Source organism: Giraffa tippelskirchi, chromosome 9, assembly GCF_054371585.1.
Source record: "Giraffa tippelskirchi isolate mGirTip1 chromosome 9, T2T-mGirTip1v1.2.pri, whole genome shotgun sequence".
NCBI lineage: Eukaryota > Metazoa > Chordata > Mammalia > Artiodactyla > Giraffidae > Giraffa > Giraffa tippelskirchi.
Genome location: NC_137283.1, coordinates 159,538,829 through 159,555,406, shown reverse-complemented (window position 1 = coordinate 159,555,406; position 16,578 = coordinate 159,538,829). Strand labels below are relative to the sequence as shown.

General features: G+C 52.4%; 1 protein-coding gene across 4 annotated transcripts in view; it reads left to right on the top strand.

Moving 5' to 3' along the window:
• The window catches only part of AGPAT4 (1-acylglycerol-3-phosphate O-acyltransferase 4), a 141,698-nt gene that overhangs the window by 114,307 nt on the left and 10,813 nt on the right, over positions 1 to 16,578 (top strand). For all 4 annotated transcript variants that reach the window (XM_081524437.1, XM_081524439.1, XM_081524440.1 and 1 more), the window contains exons 3-6: positions 732 to 901; positions 12,517 to 12,678; positions 13,541 to 13,694; positions 15,981 to 16,083. In XM_081524437.1, the coding sequence (XP_081380563.1) occupies positions 732 to 901; positions 12,517 to 12,678; positions 13,541 to 13,694; positions 15,981 to 16,083 (589 nt within the window). The remainder of the gene's footprint in view (positions 1 to 731; positions 902 to 12,516; positions 12,679 to 13,540; positions 13,695 to 15,980; positions 16,084 to 16,578) is intronic.

The window sequence follows — 16,578 nt, the reverse complement described above, 5'->3', positions numbered from 1 at the left end:
TTTGAGTTGTCAAGTTTCCACTGTTTTTCTGGACAATTTCTACCATAAAGGCTTGTCCTCAGGGCACAAGGTTGGGAGTTGGTCACCTGAGTTAGAGGTATCACTGAAGAAAAAAGGCATGTTGGTCATTATTGCCTGAAAAAGGACTTTTCCATTTTCACAAGCTCCTATGAAAATGTTTTCATAGTTTCATTGAGGCCCACGAGGGAATGACCCTAATTCATCCTAGCCCTTCAGGTGCTGGTATTTCACTGCAGGGCTTCATCATTCCTGGTGCATTCCAGCATCATTCATGGGAGAGAAAAATTGGGTATTTAGTGTTCTTTGATGGAGTTTATAAGTGTCCCAATTAGTCATTTCGAAGGACGTTAAGAATTCTGTATCTCGCCTCCTGCTGCCTTTCAGAGCTCTGTAAACACCAGGGCATAGATTCAGGCTTTCAGATTTACTTTTCCCCAAGGTACTTAATCAAGGAATGCAAGTCATTTGCCTTCTCAAAGCTTCTTCTCCTCCCCTAGAGACTTGTGGAGTTTTCTCTTCTGTTTTTTCCTTCTCTTTCTAAACCCTTTCAAGGATTGAAATCTTGGCTCAAACGATCCTGAATTTGACCCCTCAAAGTTGCTTTCCCTTCAAGCTAGGAAGGCAGAGCTTTGCTGTGCCAACCTGTCCCAGGGGCCCAGAGCCCTGGTTGCAGAGGTGCATGAAATAACAGCTCTGTCTCTCTGTTCCAGAGCTGGTGATGCTGCTGGAGTGGTGGTCGGGTACGGAGTGCGTCATCTACACGGACCCCCGGGCCTACCCCAAGTACGGGAAGGAAAACGCCATTGTCGTTCTGAACCACAAGTTTGAAATCGACTTCCTCTGCGGCTGGAGCCTGGCTGAGCGCTTCGGGGTCTTAGGGGTAAGTCAGACCCGCACACCTCTTTTGTTCAACACCATAACTGGCCCTTTGGCGCGTGGTCATTCAGAGCTTGCAGCAGCATCAATAGGCTTGTTGAAATGTTCTTAACTGATTGCTTTTCCTTCTTGCTCAGAATCAAGATGAACATATGCTGTGATCAAGGATCATATTTATTCATCAGTGACATTGTGCTGGGCATTTTACCGCAATTAATTTATTTAATCCTTGCAGAAATATTTGGGAGCCGGGAACCTGCCTGTATATAAAATCCATGTTCCAACACCCTACTCCAGGTCACACAATTGTTAAAGTCGATTTGAATTTGAACTCGTTCAGCTTCATATTCTTTGTTTTTTTTTCCCCCCTTTTATTTATTTACTTTAATTTATTTATTTTTAATTGGAGGATAATTACAATATTATGTTAGTTTCTGCCACACATCAACATGAATCAGCCACAGGTATACATACATCTCTTCCCTCCTGAACCTCGCTCCCCAGCCTAGTATACAGAGTGAAGTAAGTCAGAAAGAGAAAAGTGAATATGGTATATTAACGCATATATATGGAATCTAGAAAGATGGTACGGATGAACCTATTTGCAGGGGAGGGATCGAGACGCAGAGAACAGACTTGTGGACACAGTGGGTGAAGGAGAGGGTGGGACGAATCGAGAGTAGCATTGACGCATGGACATACTGTGCCCGCAATCGCCAGTGGGAATTTGCGGGAGGCTGCAGGGAGCTCAGACGCGGTGCCCTGTGACAGCTTCATTTGTTTTAATCTCTGTGCTCTGCTGGCTCCCTGAGTCACGGGCAGCATTCGCCTCCGAAATGTCCATCTTCGTGGGCCTGGGAAAGCTGAATGCCAACGCCAGGGCGTGTGACCTTCAGAATTCTGAATGAATACGAAATCCTGTTTTTCTCCAACTCCTTTGACCTCTTGCCTGCCTTTGGGACTGGAGCTCTCCATTGACTCCTATCATGGTGATCGCTGTGAGGAGTGATGGTTGAGCTCTGAGCAGGTACCAGGCCCTCGGGCTCAGGTGTCCCTACAGGAAGAGCAGCAGGTACTGCCCAGGGCTGGGAGAGGCTCACACCAGAACTTGGGGGTCCCGTGTGGCACCCGAAGCAGCCCCCGCAGACTCAGGGGGCTGTGCGTAGCGCGCTTGTTTGTGGTGGCCTGTGTAGACAGAGCTGCAGTGCGGAGAAGGGAGGAGTCTAAAGACTGTGCAGAGTGGAGCAGACCAGGAATCGGATTTCCCAGGGATGGTCTCGGGGTGTCCAGTCCCCAGCGGCCTGTGGGTCCCAGAGTCATTTTGGAACCTTGGGTCTTGTTGGTCTCTGCCTGTTGGGAAGACCCTTGGCTAAGAGGGACTCAATAGCCTTGGGACATATTTATTTCCTTTAAAAAAAAAAACTGGGCAAAAGAAGAGAAGAGGAAATATACTTGGAAACAGGTTCCAATAATGTCTTTGGGACAAATAATGGTTGTCATGCCATTAAACTATCAAAAGGCAACTAAAGTTGTTAGCGGTTTTTCAAGAGATGGAAACAGCGTTGAGTCTCTGCTGCTACCTGAAGACTTCTAGAAAACTGGATTGCCTGGGGATGAGTGTGCTGAAGGGATTTCTAGGAATGGACAGGCCTGCTTGCCAGCAGTTTTCTCCTTTGTTTTCCTGGTTGTTCTGACATGATGTCTGTGCAGGCGTGTGTGTGTGCGCATGCGTGTGCATTTTGTTTTCAGGAACAAAACCAGAGATTCAAGTATCCACCTTTTTCTGCCGTGGAGGCCTTGGGCAGAGCTCTTAGCCACAGTTCTGTGGCTTTATTCTCTCTGAGAGGAGAGAAAAACCACCCTAATCCGAGCCCCATCATGGACACAGACCCTCCTCTCTTATAGGAGCGGGTCAGGGGTGTCTTTGCATCCTGACCAGAACTAGTGCTGCAAGCCTTCAAGCTAGGCTTCCCGGGACACCGGTTCTTCATGCGAAGTTTTGGGGGCAGCTGCTGATTTTCTGGGCTTCACAGGCGGCGTGGGTGTGTTCATGCTGAGGATGTGAGATGTGTAATTTGAGGCAACAGCAAGTCTGTTGGACTTAGAAGCGCTTTCCAGTACCTGCGGTCTCCCTGGTAGCTTTATGACCTTGGGCTTCTATGCGTCTTTCGCTGGATTTGTGCTGTTTCCAGTCCACATGGTACCATTACTGTTTATCATTTACTTTTTATACACAGACGGCCAGGGCCTCAGTTTGGGTAAAGAATTTGCCCCAGGATGGGAATTAGTAACTCTTGATTTCTGAGTTGCTTCTCTTTCCTCTTGGACGGTATTGAGAGCAAAAGCTGGTGGGTGGTGAGGGGTGGCTGGTTTGGGGGGAGGGTCCCTCTGTGTCAGAAAGCAACCGGGGCAACCCGGGGAGGGACCATTTCTAGTCTTGTCTCCTCCCCCACGTCCGACTCCTGGTCAGTTCAGGGCTCCTTGTGAGGAGAGAAAATCCTCAGTACCTTCACGGGGTTGGGGATGGAGCAGGACTAAGGAAGCAGGGGCACAGAGATGCTCAGGGAAACAGAGTCCGCAGCCACGGGGAGGGGCACCACACAGCAAAGAGGGTGGACCCCACGGGGAGCTTGGAGGGGAAGTTACCCGTGGAGAGAGGACCCGAGACTAGAGAGGGACCCAGGATTGAGAAGGGTTGGCTTTTGTGGAGCGGTGACTGTCAGCACTCTTTAGCATTTTTCTAGCAGAGACTCTCAAATCCTCATCAGCACAGCTCAGCACTCAAGGGTGCAGATGTGCAGAAAGTTTCCCCAGCAGAGTGACCTTCCAGCCCACGACACAGGGACCGCTCACCTCCAGCCCTGACTTCCTGAACCAATACCACCGCTAACGGATTTCGTTTCTCTCTTAGAAACCAAACAACTAACGTTGCATGCAAGGGCATGAGCCTTGCCCCTTGTTCTAGAGACTTTTCAGGACTTTTAGGAATCCCACCCAGAGTTGGGTAGGCAGGTCTCAGGACCTTAGCTGGGACGATGCAGCTTCCATCCTCACTGGGACCCAGGTAACCCTGCTCCGGGGGGCTGGCAGGTTGTCTGGATTCTTGCTGAGATGTTCTCTGGAGCCCTGGAGTTCCCGCCAGAAGTGGAGGGTGGGGAGGAGGCAGCAAGTGACCACGTCTCCCCACCGCCTAGCACTGGGGATGGGGAAATGGCGGATGCTGTGGCCACCATGGCCATCTGTACAAATGCTGATGAAGCCACATGCTGGCAGAGGTGCTGGGAGGGGATGAGACAGGATGCCTGTGACCTTGTGGGGGCTGGGCCAGCTCAGGTGGAAGTCGTCAGACTGTTCTCCCCCCAGGGGCAAGGGCGGGGATGGGGGATGTTCTCTCTACCAAGCAGGGAATGAGGTGCCATCCATTTGTGTCTCACAGAGCAGCTGAGGTCTGCCTGGAGGGCGTGATGCTGGAGGAGGAACTGCCTGGCTCCTTTCCAAAGAGGCCCGTTCATTCCCTCTACCTTTGAAAGGAACCAAACAGCATCTCTTTATATGGATCGTGCAGCAGTACTTCTGTCTTAATTGACCTTCAGAAAAACTCACCTGATTCATCCCTTTTTTTAAACGTAATACATGATGTTGAGATCCTTCTGGAGTCCAAGAAGTTTGCATTTTAGAAGAGAAGGGACATAATAAGGAAGGTTCCTGATGGGGCATTTTTCATCTTCACACGTAACTGCCCAAGAGGAAGTGAGTTGAAATTGAAGTGAGTGAAATTCGAAGGAGTTCTTGCATGCAGGCTCAGTCGCTTCAGTCGTGTCTGACTCTTTGTGACCCGTTGGACTGTAGCCCACCAGGCTTGTCTGTCATGGGATTCTCCAGGCAGGAATACTGGAGTGGGTTGCCATTTCCTCCTCCAGGGGATCTTCCCAACCAAGGGATCGAACCCACGTCTCTTGCATCTTCTGCATTGGCAGGCGGGTTCTTCACCAATAGTGCCACCTGAGGAGTCCTGAAATTCTTGAGAGGAGGGTTACTAAACGTGAAATTGGATGTGGGGAGAAAGCAATGGGATTCTTTTTAAAAAAGAGAAAACGGGAGGCCTTCCAGTCTTTTATGACCTTTCCCCCCATGTGGTCATTCTGGGGTCCTGTCCCTGCGACTCTGGTTTCCTCAGGGCTGGAATTGCCTGACATGGGGCCCTGGTCATGGTCTTTAAGGGACTCACTGACTTTTTCCTCCCTGGGTGAGTGTGGTGCGTGGACAGGCCAGGGTGTGCGACCTAAGAGTCATGACTTCCAAAGCTTCAGATCTGTTTACTTATCTTTCTGCTGCAGTAAAATATGCACAGGCTCCTTCACAGTGGCCCTGAAGGCTACCTAAGATGGTGTTTGTCGGGTCTTTGAGCAGCTCCGGGGCCTGGGAAGCTCTCTGTAAAGGCAGCTGTTCATGTCCATTTTTATCTGCCGGGGTCGCATGGCTTGGCAGTTACCCCGGAGGCCAACTGGGATGTTGTGTTCGGGTCTTTAAAGAAGCCCTGCATGTTAGTAATCTATAGCAGGTGACAAACCCTGAACGTAGTGGCTCAAAACAAACTCAAAAGTTTCATGGTTTGAGTGGCCTGAGATCCTGGCTCAGCTCCGTGGGGGTCGTGGCGGGGTCCCTCCAGGGCTGGATGGTGGTCGCATCTGAAGGCTTGCAGTGCAAGGACCCGCCTCCAGGTTCGCCCCGCTTGTGGCCAAGGTGACCCTCCTGCCTGGGTCTTGGCTCCGGCACCCCGGATCCCCAGGGGAGCAATGCGATCGTGAGTGGGAGAAAATACCCGAGTGAGGGAGAAGCCGCAGCCTTCTTGTCAGAGGGGAGACCACAAGCCCCGCCCCTCCAGGAAGCAGGCGGGGCTGCGAGGAGGTGCCCGGAAGCCCCCAGAGACAAGGATCAGAGGGGCTGTCCTGGAGGCTGCCTGCCACCCCTTTCCGCCTCCAGCCTCACGTTTCCGTCTGTCACTGTTACTCAGTCGCTAAGTCTTGTCTGCCTCTTTTGTGACCTCGTGGTCGGCAGCCCGCCAGGCTCCTCTACCATGATCTGTTACAGCTCCACCTGACAAGAGATTCAATTCCTGTCGCGTGTCTACGTGCAGGAGGTGCCGAAGGAGGAGGATGGAACTCTGACTCCTAAGCCTCGGGACCTCTCGAAGCTCCCCACCGCCTTCCAGACACAAGGATGCAGATGACCATGAGGGCAACTGATGTGTCTTCCAAATGTTTACCCAACACGCGGATCGTGTAGGTTTTCTGCGGAAGTCACTGTGCTGGGTAGTATTGCGGGTCAAGGACAGGTAGAAAGCTCTCGGTGACTTCAGATCATGCAGAGAGACAATGAGGTGTCGCATAAGACCACGCAGTGCAGGCACTGAACCGTCATGAGGGGGATCGTGTCCACGTGGGGCGCCCTGTGTACGTGTGTGGGGGGGTATGTGACCACTCAGCCATCCAGCAGCTTCAGGGGGTCATTCTGTGTGTCACCCCTTTGTTTGCCAGGAAACAGAGGTCCCGGGGAGAAGCTGGGATCACGGTGGTGAAGGTGGGGTATGAGGGGCGAGTTTGGGGACAGCTCTGTTTACCAACCCGTGGGGAAGGACTTCAGTGTTTTAACAACTGGAAAATGACATTTCGGCAGTGCCAGCACACGGACTGCTATGCCCAGGGATGGAGAAATGTCCCAGAAGGTGATGACACCAGACCCAGGCCTTGAAGGAGGGCAGGGGGTGGTTTTAGGAGGAGATGAGAGATGGAGGTAAAGGGGGAAATAAGAGACAAGGGATGTAAGTAGGTGGATGGAGACCCCGGGGAGGATGTGGCCAGCTTCCGTGGTCCCAGGCTCTGCTGACCGACTCTTCCCGGTGTGGCCAAGGGTACAGATCAGCATTCCTGCTGCCTGGTTCACTGGCTGCCAGCTCAAGGTCACTGCGGGGTGATTTTGAACTTACTCAGTTCAGTTCAGTCGCTCAGTCGTGTCCGACTCTTTGTGACCCCCTGGACCGCAGCACACCAGGCCTCTGTCCATCACCAACTCCTGGAGCTTACTCAAACTCATGTCCATTGAGTCGGTGATGCCATCCAACCATCTCATCCTCTGTCGCCCCCTTCTCCTGCCCTCAATCTTCCCCAGCATCAAGGTCTTTTCAAATGAGTCAGTTCTTCACATCATGTGGCCAAAGTACTGGAGTTTCAGCTTCAACATCAGTCCTTCCAATGAACACCCAGGACTGATCTCCTTTAGGATGGACTGGTTGGATCTCCTTGCAGTCCAAGGGACTCTCAAGAGTCTTCTCCAGCACCACAGTTCAACAGCATCAGTTCTTCAGTGCTCAGCTTTCTTTCTTCGGCCCGCAACTTTCACAACCTGTTAACCCAAGTCAGAAAAGAGATACCATAAAATCGAAGAAAATCAAGAACTGAACCCAGACTGTCAATATTCTGGTTTAATTCGCCAGGATGCTTCTGGTCATTGACAGGAAATGTGGTTCTTCCTGTACCAGATCACATTCGTCTGAAAACTCACATTTCTTGGGGTTTGATTCCAAAAGGACCACTTTTCTAACTATGGATTTCTGAAAGAAGAATGTTGATGCCAGTTTGTTCAGAAAGGCTACACAAACGTTACTTCCTATAAACCTCTCATCAGTGATCACATTCCCCCAAATTGTAGGTGTCCTGTGTTTTATTTTTCAAACGTGTAAAACTAAGCAAGAAAGGAGACGCCCTAAGAGATGAATGTGGGCCCAGGTGTCCAGAACAGACACTCCTGTTTCCGTCTGCTTGCTCCAGTTCTCTGATAAGGGTGGCAGGGCAGAGACAGAGGGGTATGCAAAACCTACCCACGTAACAGGCACCCTGGCTCCCACATTTACCAGCTCTGGGACCTTGGAGAAGTTATCTGACTTTTCTGAACCTCGGTGAACCCTTCTCATTTCATGCTATTTAAGAGTTTCATGAATATATGTAAAATATATATTTTTTAAATGGCTTCCCAGGTGGCTCAGTGGTTAAGAATCTGCCTGCCAGTGCAGGAGACACAGAGATGTGGGTTCGATCCCTTGGTTGGGAAGATCCCCTGAAGGAGGAAATGGCAACCCACTCCAGTACTCTTGCCTGGAGAATCCCGTGGACAGAGGAGCCTGGTGGGCTGCAGTCCATGGGGTCGCAAAGACTCGGACACGACTGAGCACAGGTACTACTACACTCCTATATGTCAAAGACCTCATCAAGCGCGTAGCACAAAGTAGACACACTGTTATTACTCGTTTCTTTGACCCTCGTCTGTTTCCCTTCACTGAAAGTTTTCTTATGAAAGTAGGATAAGGTGTGGATGGAGAACGGAAGAGAGACGGAGTGTTCTCTGAGTGGGATTTCCCAGGCAGGAGTACTGGAGTGGGTTGCCATTCCCTCCTCCAGGGGATCTTCCTGACCCAGGAATCGAACCCAGGTCTCCTGCATTGCAGGTGGATTCTTTACCACCTGGGAAGCCCTTTTTCTTTTTTCTCTTGAGCTCATAACCAAGTGTATTCCTGGAAGTGGTAGCATGCCCTTTATTTTTGTAGTCTCGAGTTAGACACGCCAAGTCTTCTTTTTTATTAAACCAAATCCGCTGGCTTTTCTTCAGTGAGTCAAAGTCAGATATGTATTTTCTCATACCTTCTCTCCTAAAGGCATAGAAACCTTTGCTTGGCCTGGGGGAGCTATGTCACTGACAGGGTATCAGGTGTCCTGGAGGACCGTAAGCATATTTAAATAGTGTATGTTTCCAGTCCTTTTGGTCATAAATGAGTTGGCTCCTGTGAATCTCCTGGCCCAGGGCCTATCGGTGAGTGCTCTACTGGGTATAATTATTGTTATTACTGCATTCCAAACCTGGCTTAAGAAATGGGTTGAGTTAAAAAGGACATTCAGCTGCTGTGCCCGCTGGGTGGTAACGCTGATAGCTACACATTATTGAATACCTGGTGTCCTGTTCTCAATGAGGAGCCTTATGTATGGGTTTCCATGTGACATTAGATCTTTACAGCAACGCTTTCAGTTCAGCATGACTTTGCTCATAGTACAGCCAGGAAAGTTGAGGCCCACCAAGTAAGGCCTAGGCCTAGCGATAACATCCAGAGTTTTAAGGTTGAAAGATGGACAAATTCAGCATAAAACCAGAAATGGCTCCTCTGTTCCGTTTCTCATGAAAAAGAACCAGACTGTTTTTGACCCAGAGCCTCATGCTCCAGAAGCAAATGGCTAAAGATGTGCTGATGTCAACCATTTCCAAAAAACGGTGTTGTTAGGGGACCCTGAAAAGTAGTTTTCTGATTGAAAGGCAAGAAAATCTAACAAAATTTAAAAATCACTTCTAGTATCACTATCCAGCAGTAGTTACTGTTATTTTTCTCTAATATTTACTGTTATTTTACCATTTTCCAAATAGGCAGACTATTAACTCAGCTTTGAGTCTAGGTTTTTTTTAAAAAGTTAGTCTTCATTTCCCCAGCCTTGAAATATTCATAGAAAACAAATTTCATTGGCTATAAATCAAGGGTGCTGAAGAACTGAGTGTGTAATTATTCAAACTGAATATTTTAGGTTTCGTGGGCCATGTAGCCTCCGTCATGACTTTTCAGCTCAGCTGCTGGAACAGGGAAGCAGCCGTGTTCCCAGCAGTAGGCAGCATGTATGTGAGAGCGGCTGTGTCTCAATAAAACTTTATTTATTAAACCAGGTGGCAGAGCAGATTTGGGCCTCCGGCTACCTTTGTTTGATATGATATATCATATACAACATGATTCATAGAAGTCTTTAATTTTTAAAAATTGAGGTGTGGTAAATTTCTACTGATAGGAAATTCTCGAGGATACCCGTCTCCAGCAGGCAGCTGGAGACATGGGATCTTTCTCCAGACCTCATGGCCGCTACTCTGGGGTATATGATCCCTCTCTTGGCTGTGGGCTTCCCCAGTGGCTCAGCAGTAAAGAATCCGCTTGCAATGCAGGAGCCACAGGTTCAACCCCTGGGTCGGGAAGATGCCCTGGAGGAGGGCATGGCAACCCAGTCCAGTGTTCTTACCTGGAGAATCCCATGGACAGAGGAGCCTGGCGGGCTACAGTCCATGGGGTGGCAAAGAGTCAGACACGACTTGAGTGACTGAGTGCGCACACACACACACACGCGCACACACACACGCACACACACACACACACTCTTGGCTATAGGACAGATCACCTTTGTAACTCCTTCAAGTCGCCACAGATTATTTTTGGAAAGAGTTCAGGACTATGTAATTTTTTAAATAATCCTAACCTGCCAAGAAGGTACGTTTAGTTCATTGTGAGGATGTTTTATTTTCATCTTCTAGGCTGTGCGCAGGGACCTTGAAAACAACCGTGCTCACGGGAGGGGGCCTCCCACGGCCTGAGACCCACCCGTGGACACAAGGGCTGGGCTTTAGCTGGTTTCCGTGAGGGGTGTGGTGAGCCGGAGAGAGTGTGACCTGTGTGCCCGGCACCCCGTGAGCCCTCAGCCCTCTGTCAGCAACTGCTCCCACCTACGAGGACCTGCCTCTGGTCCTCTGGGGCAGGCCCTCGGATTCTGTGGCTTCGTTCTTTCCTTTCTTCCATTTGTTGCTTGTTTTTGGCTGCTCTGAAAGGCATGTGGGATCTTGGTAACCCAACCAGGGATCGAACCCTTGCCCCTTGCATTTGGAGCTTGGAGGCCTAACCCCTGGACCGCCAGGGAATTCCTCAGGCTTGGTTCTTTTCGAGGGGATTTGCGTGTGTGGAAATTTGTGTGTGGGAAAACCAAAACCGAAGTCAAACGTGGCGAGGCTCCACCTGAAAGGTAGCTTTGCTTTTTCTTCTCCCAAAGGGGAAAATCAGTTCAGTTCAGTCGCTCAGTCGTGTCCGACTCTCTGCGACCCCATGGACTGCAGCACGCCAGGCTTCCTGTCCATCACCACCTCCCGGAGCTTACCCAAACTCATGTTCATCGAGTCGGTGATGCCATCCTACCATCTCATCCTCTGTTGTCCCCTTCTCCTCCCGCCTTCAATCTTTCCCAGCATCAGGGTCTTTTCCAATGAGTCGGTTCTTCGCATCAGGTGCCCAAAGTATTGGAGCTTCAGCTTCAGCATCAGTCCTTCCAGTGATGATCCAGGACTGATTTCGTTTAAAATATTTGTTATTTTTCTAAGGTCAAGGGAGCAGGTGGCTGTTTACACCTTTCTTCTGGCCTTCGTGGGTGGGGCAGGGGATTGCCTCTCTGCTGAGCTTCGCAGTTGTCACGGGAGTGTTGAGGAAAAGAGAAGGGCTTGTGCTGGAGTATTGTCCTTTATCCCGGGCCTCATAGGAGGGGCAGAGCCAGACACTTGTCACCTGGAGCACAGCTAAGGCTACCACCGGTCTGCATCACTGCCTCCGTCATCTGTGCCATTGGTGGATAACGGCTGTTTCTAGGAGAATCTTGGTTAATCCCAACCTTAGAGGCGACAAATGTAGAAGCCAGTCTGTCAGATCCAAAGCTGATCTTCTGTCTCCCCCGCCCCTTCCACCCCACCGGATCCCTGCCTGATGGGGGCCTGCAGCCCTGGCGAGGCTCTGGCCAGGGCACAGCTGGAGTGCGCCCAGTGAACCTACGGATCCGAGTTCACCTCCTGGTTTCCTAGAGTCCGACCCAGAGACCCCACTGGGCCACAGTCCCCAGTCTGTAAGGAGAGTAGTGTCCCCCCACCCACAGAGCCAGCAAGGGCGCTGAGGACCGGGGGAGGTGTGCGAGGCGGGGCACACCTGGTGAAGGATGACGTGGCTCCCCCGCGACCCCCGAGGTTCCCAACTGCTCCTGGTGCCTCCCCTCCCCATAGAGAGCCTGGCCGCCCCCCAGAGAGCCTGGTCGCTCCCCCCAGAGAGCCTGTCCTCCCCCCGGAGAGCTTGTCCTCCCCCCGGAGAGTCTGTCCTCCCCGTGGAGAGCCTGTCCTCCCCCCGGAGAGCCTGTCCTCCCCATAGAGAGCCTGTCCGCCCCCCAGAGAGCCTGTCCTCCCCATAGAGAGCCTGTCCCCCGCCCCAGAGAGCCTGTCCTCCCCATAGAGAGCCTGTCCTCCCCCCGGAGAGCCTGTCCTCCCCATAGAGAGCCTGTCCTCCCCCCAGAGTCTGTCCTCCCCATAGAGAGCCTGTCCCCCGCCCCGGAGAGCCTGTCCTCCCCCCAGAGAGCCTGGCCGCTCCCCCCTGAGAGCCTGTCCTCCCCATAGAGAGCCTGTCCTCCCCCCAGAGAGCCTGGCCGCTCCCCCCGGAGAGCCTGTCCTCCCCCCAGAGAGCCTGTCCTCCCCCCGGAGAGCCTGTCCTCCCCCTGGAGAGCCCCCCGGAGAGCCTGGCCCTTGCCCCCTCACTCGTAGGGCAAGGCGGGCATGACCTTGACCCCCAGCTGACCGGTGGGTGGTCAGCTCCGGTCAGTGGCTCCCTGCCTCTGTGTCTGGGGCGCTGTCTCTGTGGGCCTGGAATGCACAGTCACTCTTCTTTCTAGGGAGCTCCCTGGCAGTCCCAGGGGAGGGCCTCACGCCCCCTTTCACGGACGCCCCGGACCCCCTCTGTTTCAGGGCTCCAAGGTCCTGGCCAAGAAGGAGCTGTCCTACGTCCCCATCATCGGCTGGATGTGGTACTTCACCGAGATGGTCTTCTGCACACGCAAGTGGGAGCAGGACCGCAAGACCGTCTCCGAGAGCCTCCTGCACCTGCGGGACTACCCCGAGAAGTACTTCGTACGTGCAACGGCCCACGGGGTGTCCGGTCACACTCGCACGCACTCGGGCGATCGTGACACGCCTGGGGAGCCCGGGTCACACACACACTCGGGCGATGGTCACACACATGCCTGGGGTGCCCAGGTCACACACACACACACGCTCGGGGTGCCTGGGTCACACTCACACATGCTCGGGGTGCCTGGGTCACACTCACACACACTTGGGGTGTCCAGGTCACACTCACACATACTTGGGGACCCTGGTCACACTCACACTCTCAGGGTGCTCAGTCACACTCACACACTCTCAGGGTGATGAGCCACACACACACTCTGGGTGCCCTGGTCACACTCACACATGCTAGGGGCCTTGGTCACACACACACACTCTGGGTGTGGGTCACACTCACACACACTTGGGGGCCTTGGTCACACTCACACACTCTCTGGGTGCCCGGGTCACACTCACACACACTCCCCCCTCTGCTTCCTGAGCCTCCTCAAACACAAACCCTCTTTCTCTGAAGCTCACAGACTCTTGAACACCTTAGACGTGGGGGCCAGAGTTCATGCCCTGAGGGGAGGCAGGCTCAGGTGTCAGGCTACCCATGCCCTGGTCTCTTCCTCAGGCTCCTGTGGGGCCGTGACTGTGGTGTGTGCTGGGGGATGGTGCGTGTGACCTCGGGGCTGGGCGTGTGACCCCGGGGCTGAGCGTGTGATTTCGGGGCTGAGCGTGTGACCTTGGGTCTGTGCATGTTACCTTGAGGCTGTGCATGTGACCTCGGGGCTGAACATGTGACCTTGGGGCTGAGTGTGTGACCTCACAGCTATCAGAGCAGCCGCGGAGACGTGTGTGACGGCCGTCCTGTCCCTTCCAGTTCCTGATTCACTGCGAGGGCACGCGGTTCACGGAGAAGAAACACCAGATCAGCATGCAGGTGGCCCAGGCCAAGGGGCTGCCCAGCCTCAAGCACCACCTGCTGCCTCGCACCAAGGGCTTCGCGGTGACCGTGAGGAGTTTGAGAAATGTAGGTAAGGATGACCCCGCGGGGCACCCCTGCAGCCAGGGAAAGGGACCCTCAGCACCCAGAGGGGAGCCAGGGATGGAGGCTGGCAGCTCACCCCTGGTTAGCCTGGGTCCAGGCTCCCGGCGTCGGACGAGTGGCCACAGCCCTGCACCAGTGCACACACACACACACCACGTGCACACACACCACTGTGAACACGCACCACGTGCACGCCAGGCCAGCCCTGCCCTCTGCTGCTTGGCGCCGGTACTGCAGGCTGCTGGCGGCGGCGCTGGGTTCCCCGGGGGGCCCCGTGCCAGGTCAGCCCAGGTTTTTGGGGGTGGTTTTGCCCGCAGGATGCAGCGAAGGAAACACATTTTGCCTTCCAATTCGCAGATGAGGAAGTTGGGGCTGAAGGATGGGGGAACTTATCCCAGGCGGCTCCACCGTTACGCGGAGGGCCACGCGGAGGGCCACGCGGAGGGCCACGCGGAGGGCCACGCGGAGGGCCGGGGTCACACCCTGGAGGCCTGGTGGGCGGGGCGGACCCTCCTTCTCCTGGGCTCTGCAGGCACGTGGGTCTAGTGCCCGCCTGGTTCTGTCACTTTAAGACCCGGGGTTTCTGTTCTGGAAAAGGAGGGAACCCTGAAGATTTAGGCTGTTCCCCGGCGGTCTCCCTGGGGGCTGTCCCCCATCTTTGATTAACCGAAGGGACCCCCACCTCTGTGGCAAGCATCAGGCTCCTGTGTCAGAGCAGCCTGAAGAAAGGAGGTGTGTTTTGAAGCCCTTGACTCAGGCTGAGCCCTCACACCCTGGGGCTCTGCAGCCTGAAGGGTTTTCGTTCTGTGTCATTCAGTCTGTGCTTAAAATGGCTGGGTGATGTACTCAATGAGAAGGTTATTCTCCACCAGCCTTTCTCTTCCCGGGGCCAGGGGGACCGCCTCTCCCCACCAGGGAGGACGGAGAGTGGCTTGTTGCTTGGGTTGGGGAGGGGTGGGGAGCTGCCTGCCCACACCCCTTCAGGTCAGCGGGAGGGCCCCTCTCCCCTTGGCTAAGATGTGGTCCAGCTGCCAGAGTGCCCTCCGTGGCCGTCGGGCAGCCAATCAGAAGCAAACGGACGGTGGTTTTGAATCATAGTTCTTCATGCTCCCAGCCAGACCACGTGACTTTCTACCCGCCCATCACCTGCCCACTTTGTTGGTAGTAGCGTGGGTGTGCAGGGCTCTCACTAGTCTACCGAGCACAGGGTGCTGGGCCCTTTGGGAGGCGCTGACTTTCATCAAGTCCCACTCCTGAGTCACCTCTGTTCTCCAGGAGAACGAGGCTCAGGGAGGACGAGTGGACCATCCAGGAGGAGATCCCACAGCTGGGAACAGGTGGTCCTGGGGCTCGCATCCAGACTGACTGCAAAACTCCTGCTCTTTCCACTGTCCGGTCCTGTCTTACCGGCTGTGTAGGAAGGGCCATCTGTTTGCACTCCATGTGTCCACCCTGCTCTCCCCTTGCTGTTCCTTCGGGCGTCCTCCCATCCAAGAAGCATTCATGAAGCCTGGGCCGGGCCCTGGGGCTGCAGCGGTGGATGTTGACATAACTTCCATATTTGTTGTTCATCGTTCAGTCGCTCACTAGTGTGTCCGTCTCTTTGCAACCCCAGGGACGGCAGCACGCCAGGCTTCTGTGTCCTTCACCATCTCTTGGAGTTTGCTCAGACTCACGCACACTGAGTCCCTGAAGCCATCCAACCATCTCGTCCTCTCTTGCCCCCTTTCAGTATGTTGACAGGTTAACTCACCATTGGGTAGACATTAAAATCACACAATCTTGTTTCCCAGCCATGCGTCAACTGACTACACCATATTTCAATTCCTTAGGAAGTCTCCAGTATCTTATTCTCATTTTGTAACAATCATATTTTTCTAGGGGAAAAATGCCCATAGAATGGTTACGTTGTCATGACTCAGAGACCTCCTTAGACAGTATTCTTTGGATTGCTTTATTTATTAGTATTTGTTTACATATCTGTTGTAGCACACCTAGATGGGGCACTGTAGCATTGCTTTAAATTGATATGACCTCAATAATAAGTGTTTTCTATTACTAAGTTATAGTGTGATTTTCTGATGACGGAACATGATGTGTGTTCAGTGTAGAGCATTTGGACAATATAGAAAAGTGTGAAGAAGAAATCATAGTCCCTTCATTCCCAGATAATCAGCCAGCAATTTGATTCTTGTTTTCCAGTATGTATATTACAAAACAGAATTGGGTTCACATGCTATATACTGCTTTGTATTTGTTTTATTTTTTATAGTTTCAGCTGTATATGACTGTACACTCAATTTCAGAAACAATGAAAACCCAACACTGCTGGGAGTCCTCAATGGCAAGAAATATCACGCAGATTTATACGTTAGGTAAGTCAGCTCCTTTTCCTCTCCAGAAAATGGAATGCCCATCCTAAAGCAAATAAATCACAAATGACCCGCAGACTTTCTCCCAGGGGAGTGTGCTAATAATTTCGTGTCTGCAGTCAGCATTGAGCGGAATGTGCTCACAGTCCTGTTTATATCGAGAGACTCATGCTCTGTTGTAAATAATTAGGTTAAGCCTCCTTCTCCTCAGCCACTTTCTGACTCTCTCCCTCATCAAAGAGATTTGTTGTCGGGTCTGAACAAATGAGAGACCATATTTTACAGTCATTTTTGAGGCTGAGTGTGAGAGTTTATTTTATTGAACCCTTTTCTTGGAGGGTGTATCTGCGCCATAGAAATGGACATAGATACAAGCATTCTAGAACTTACAAAGAGGCCTAGAAGCAAATGGAGACCATTTTAGCAGCATCTCACTTAAGTGTTATAGTCCAGGCTAGGGAGCATGGAGAGGCCCATGTCCTCCTTGACGGGTCTGAG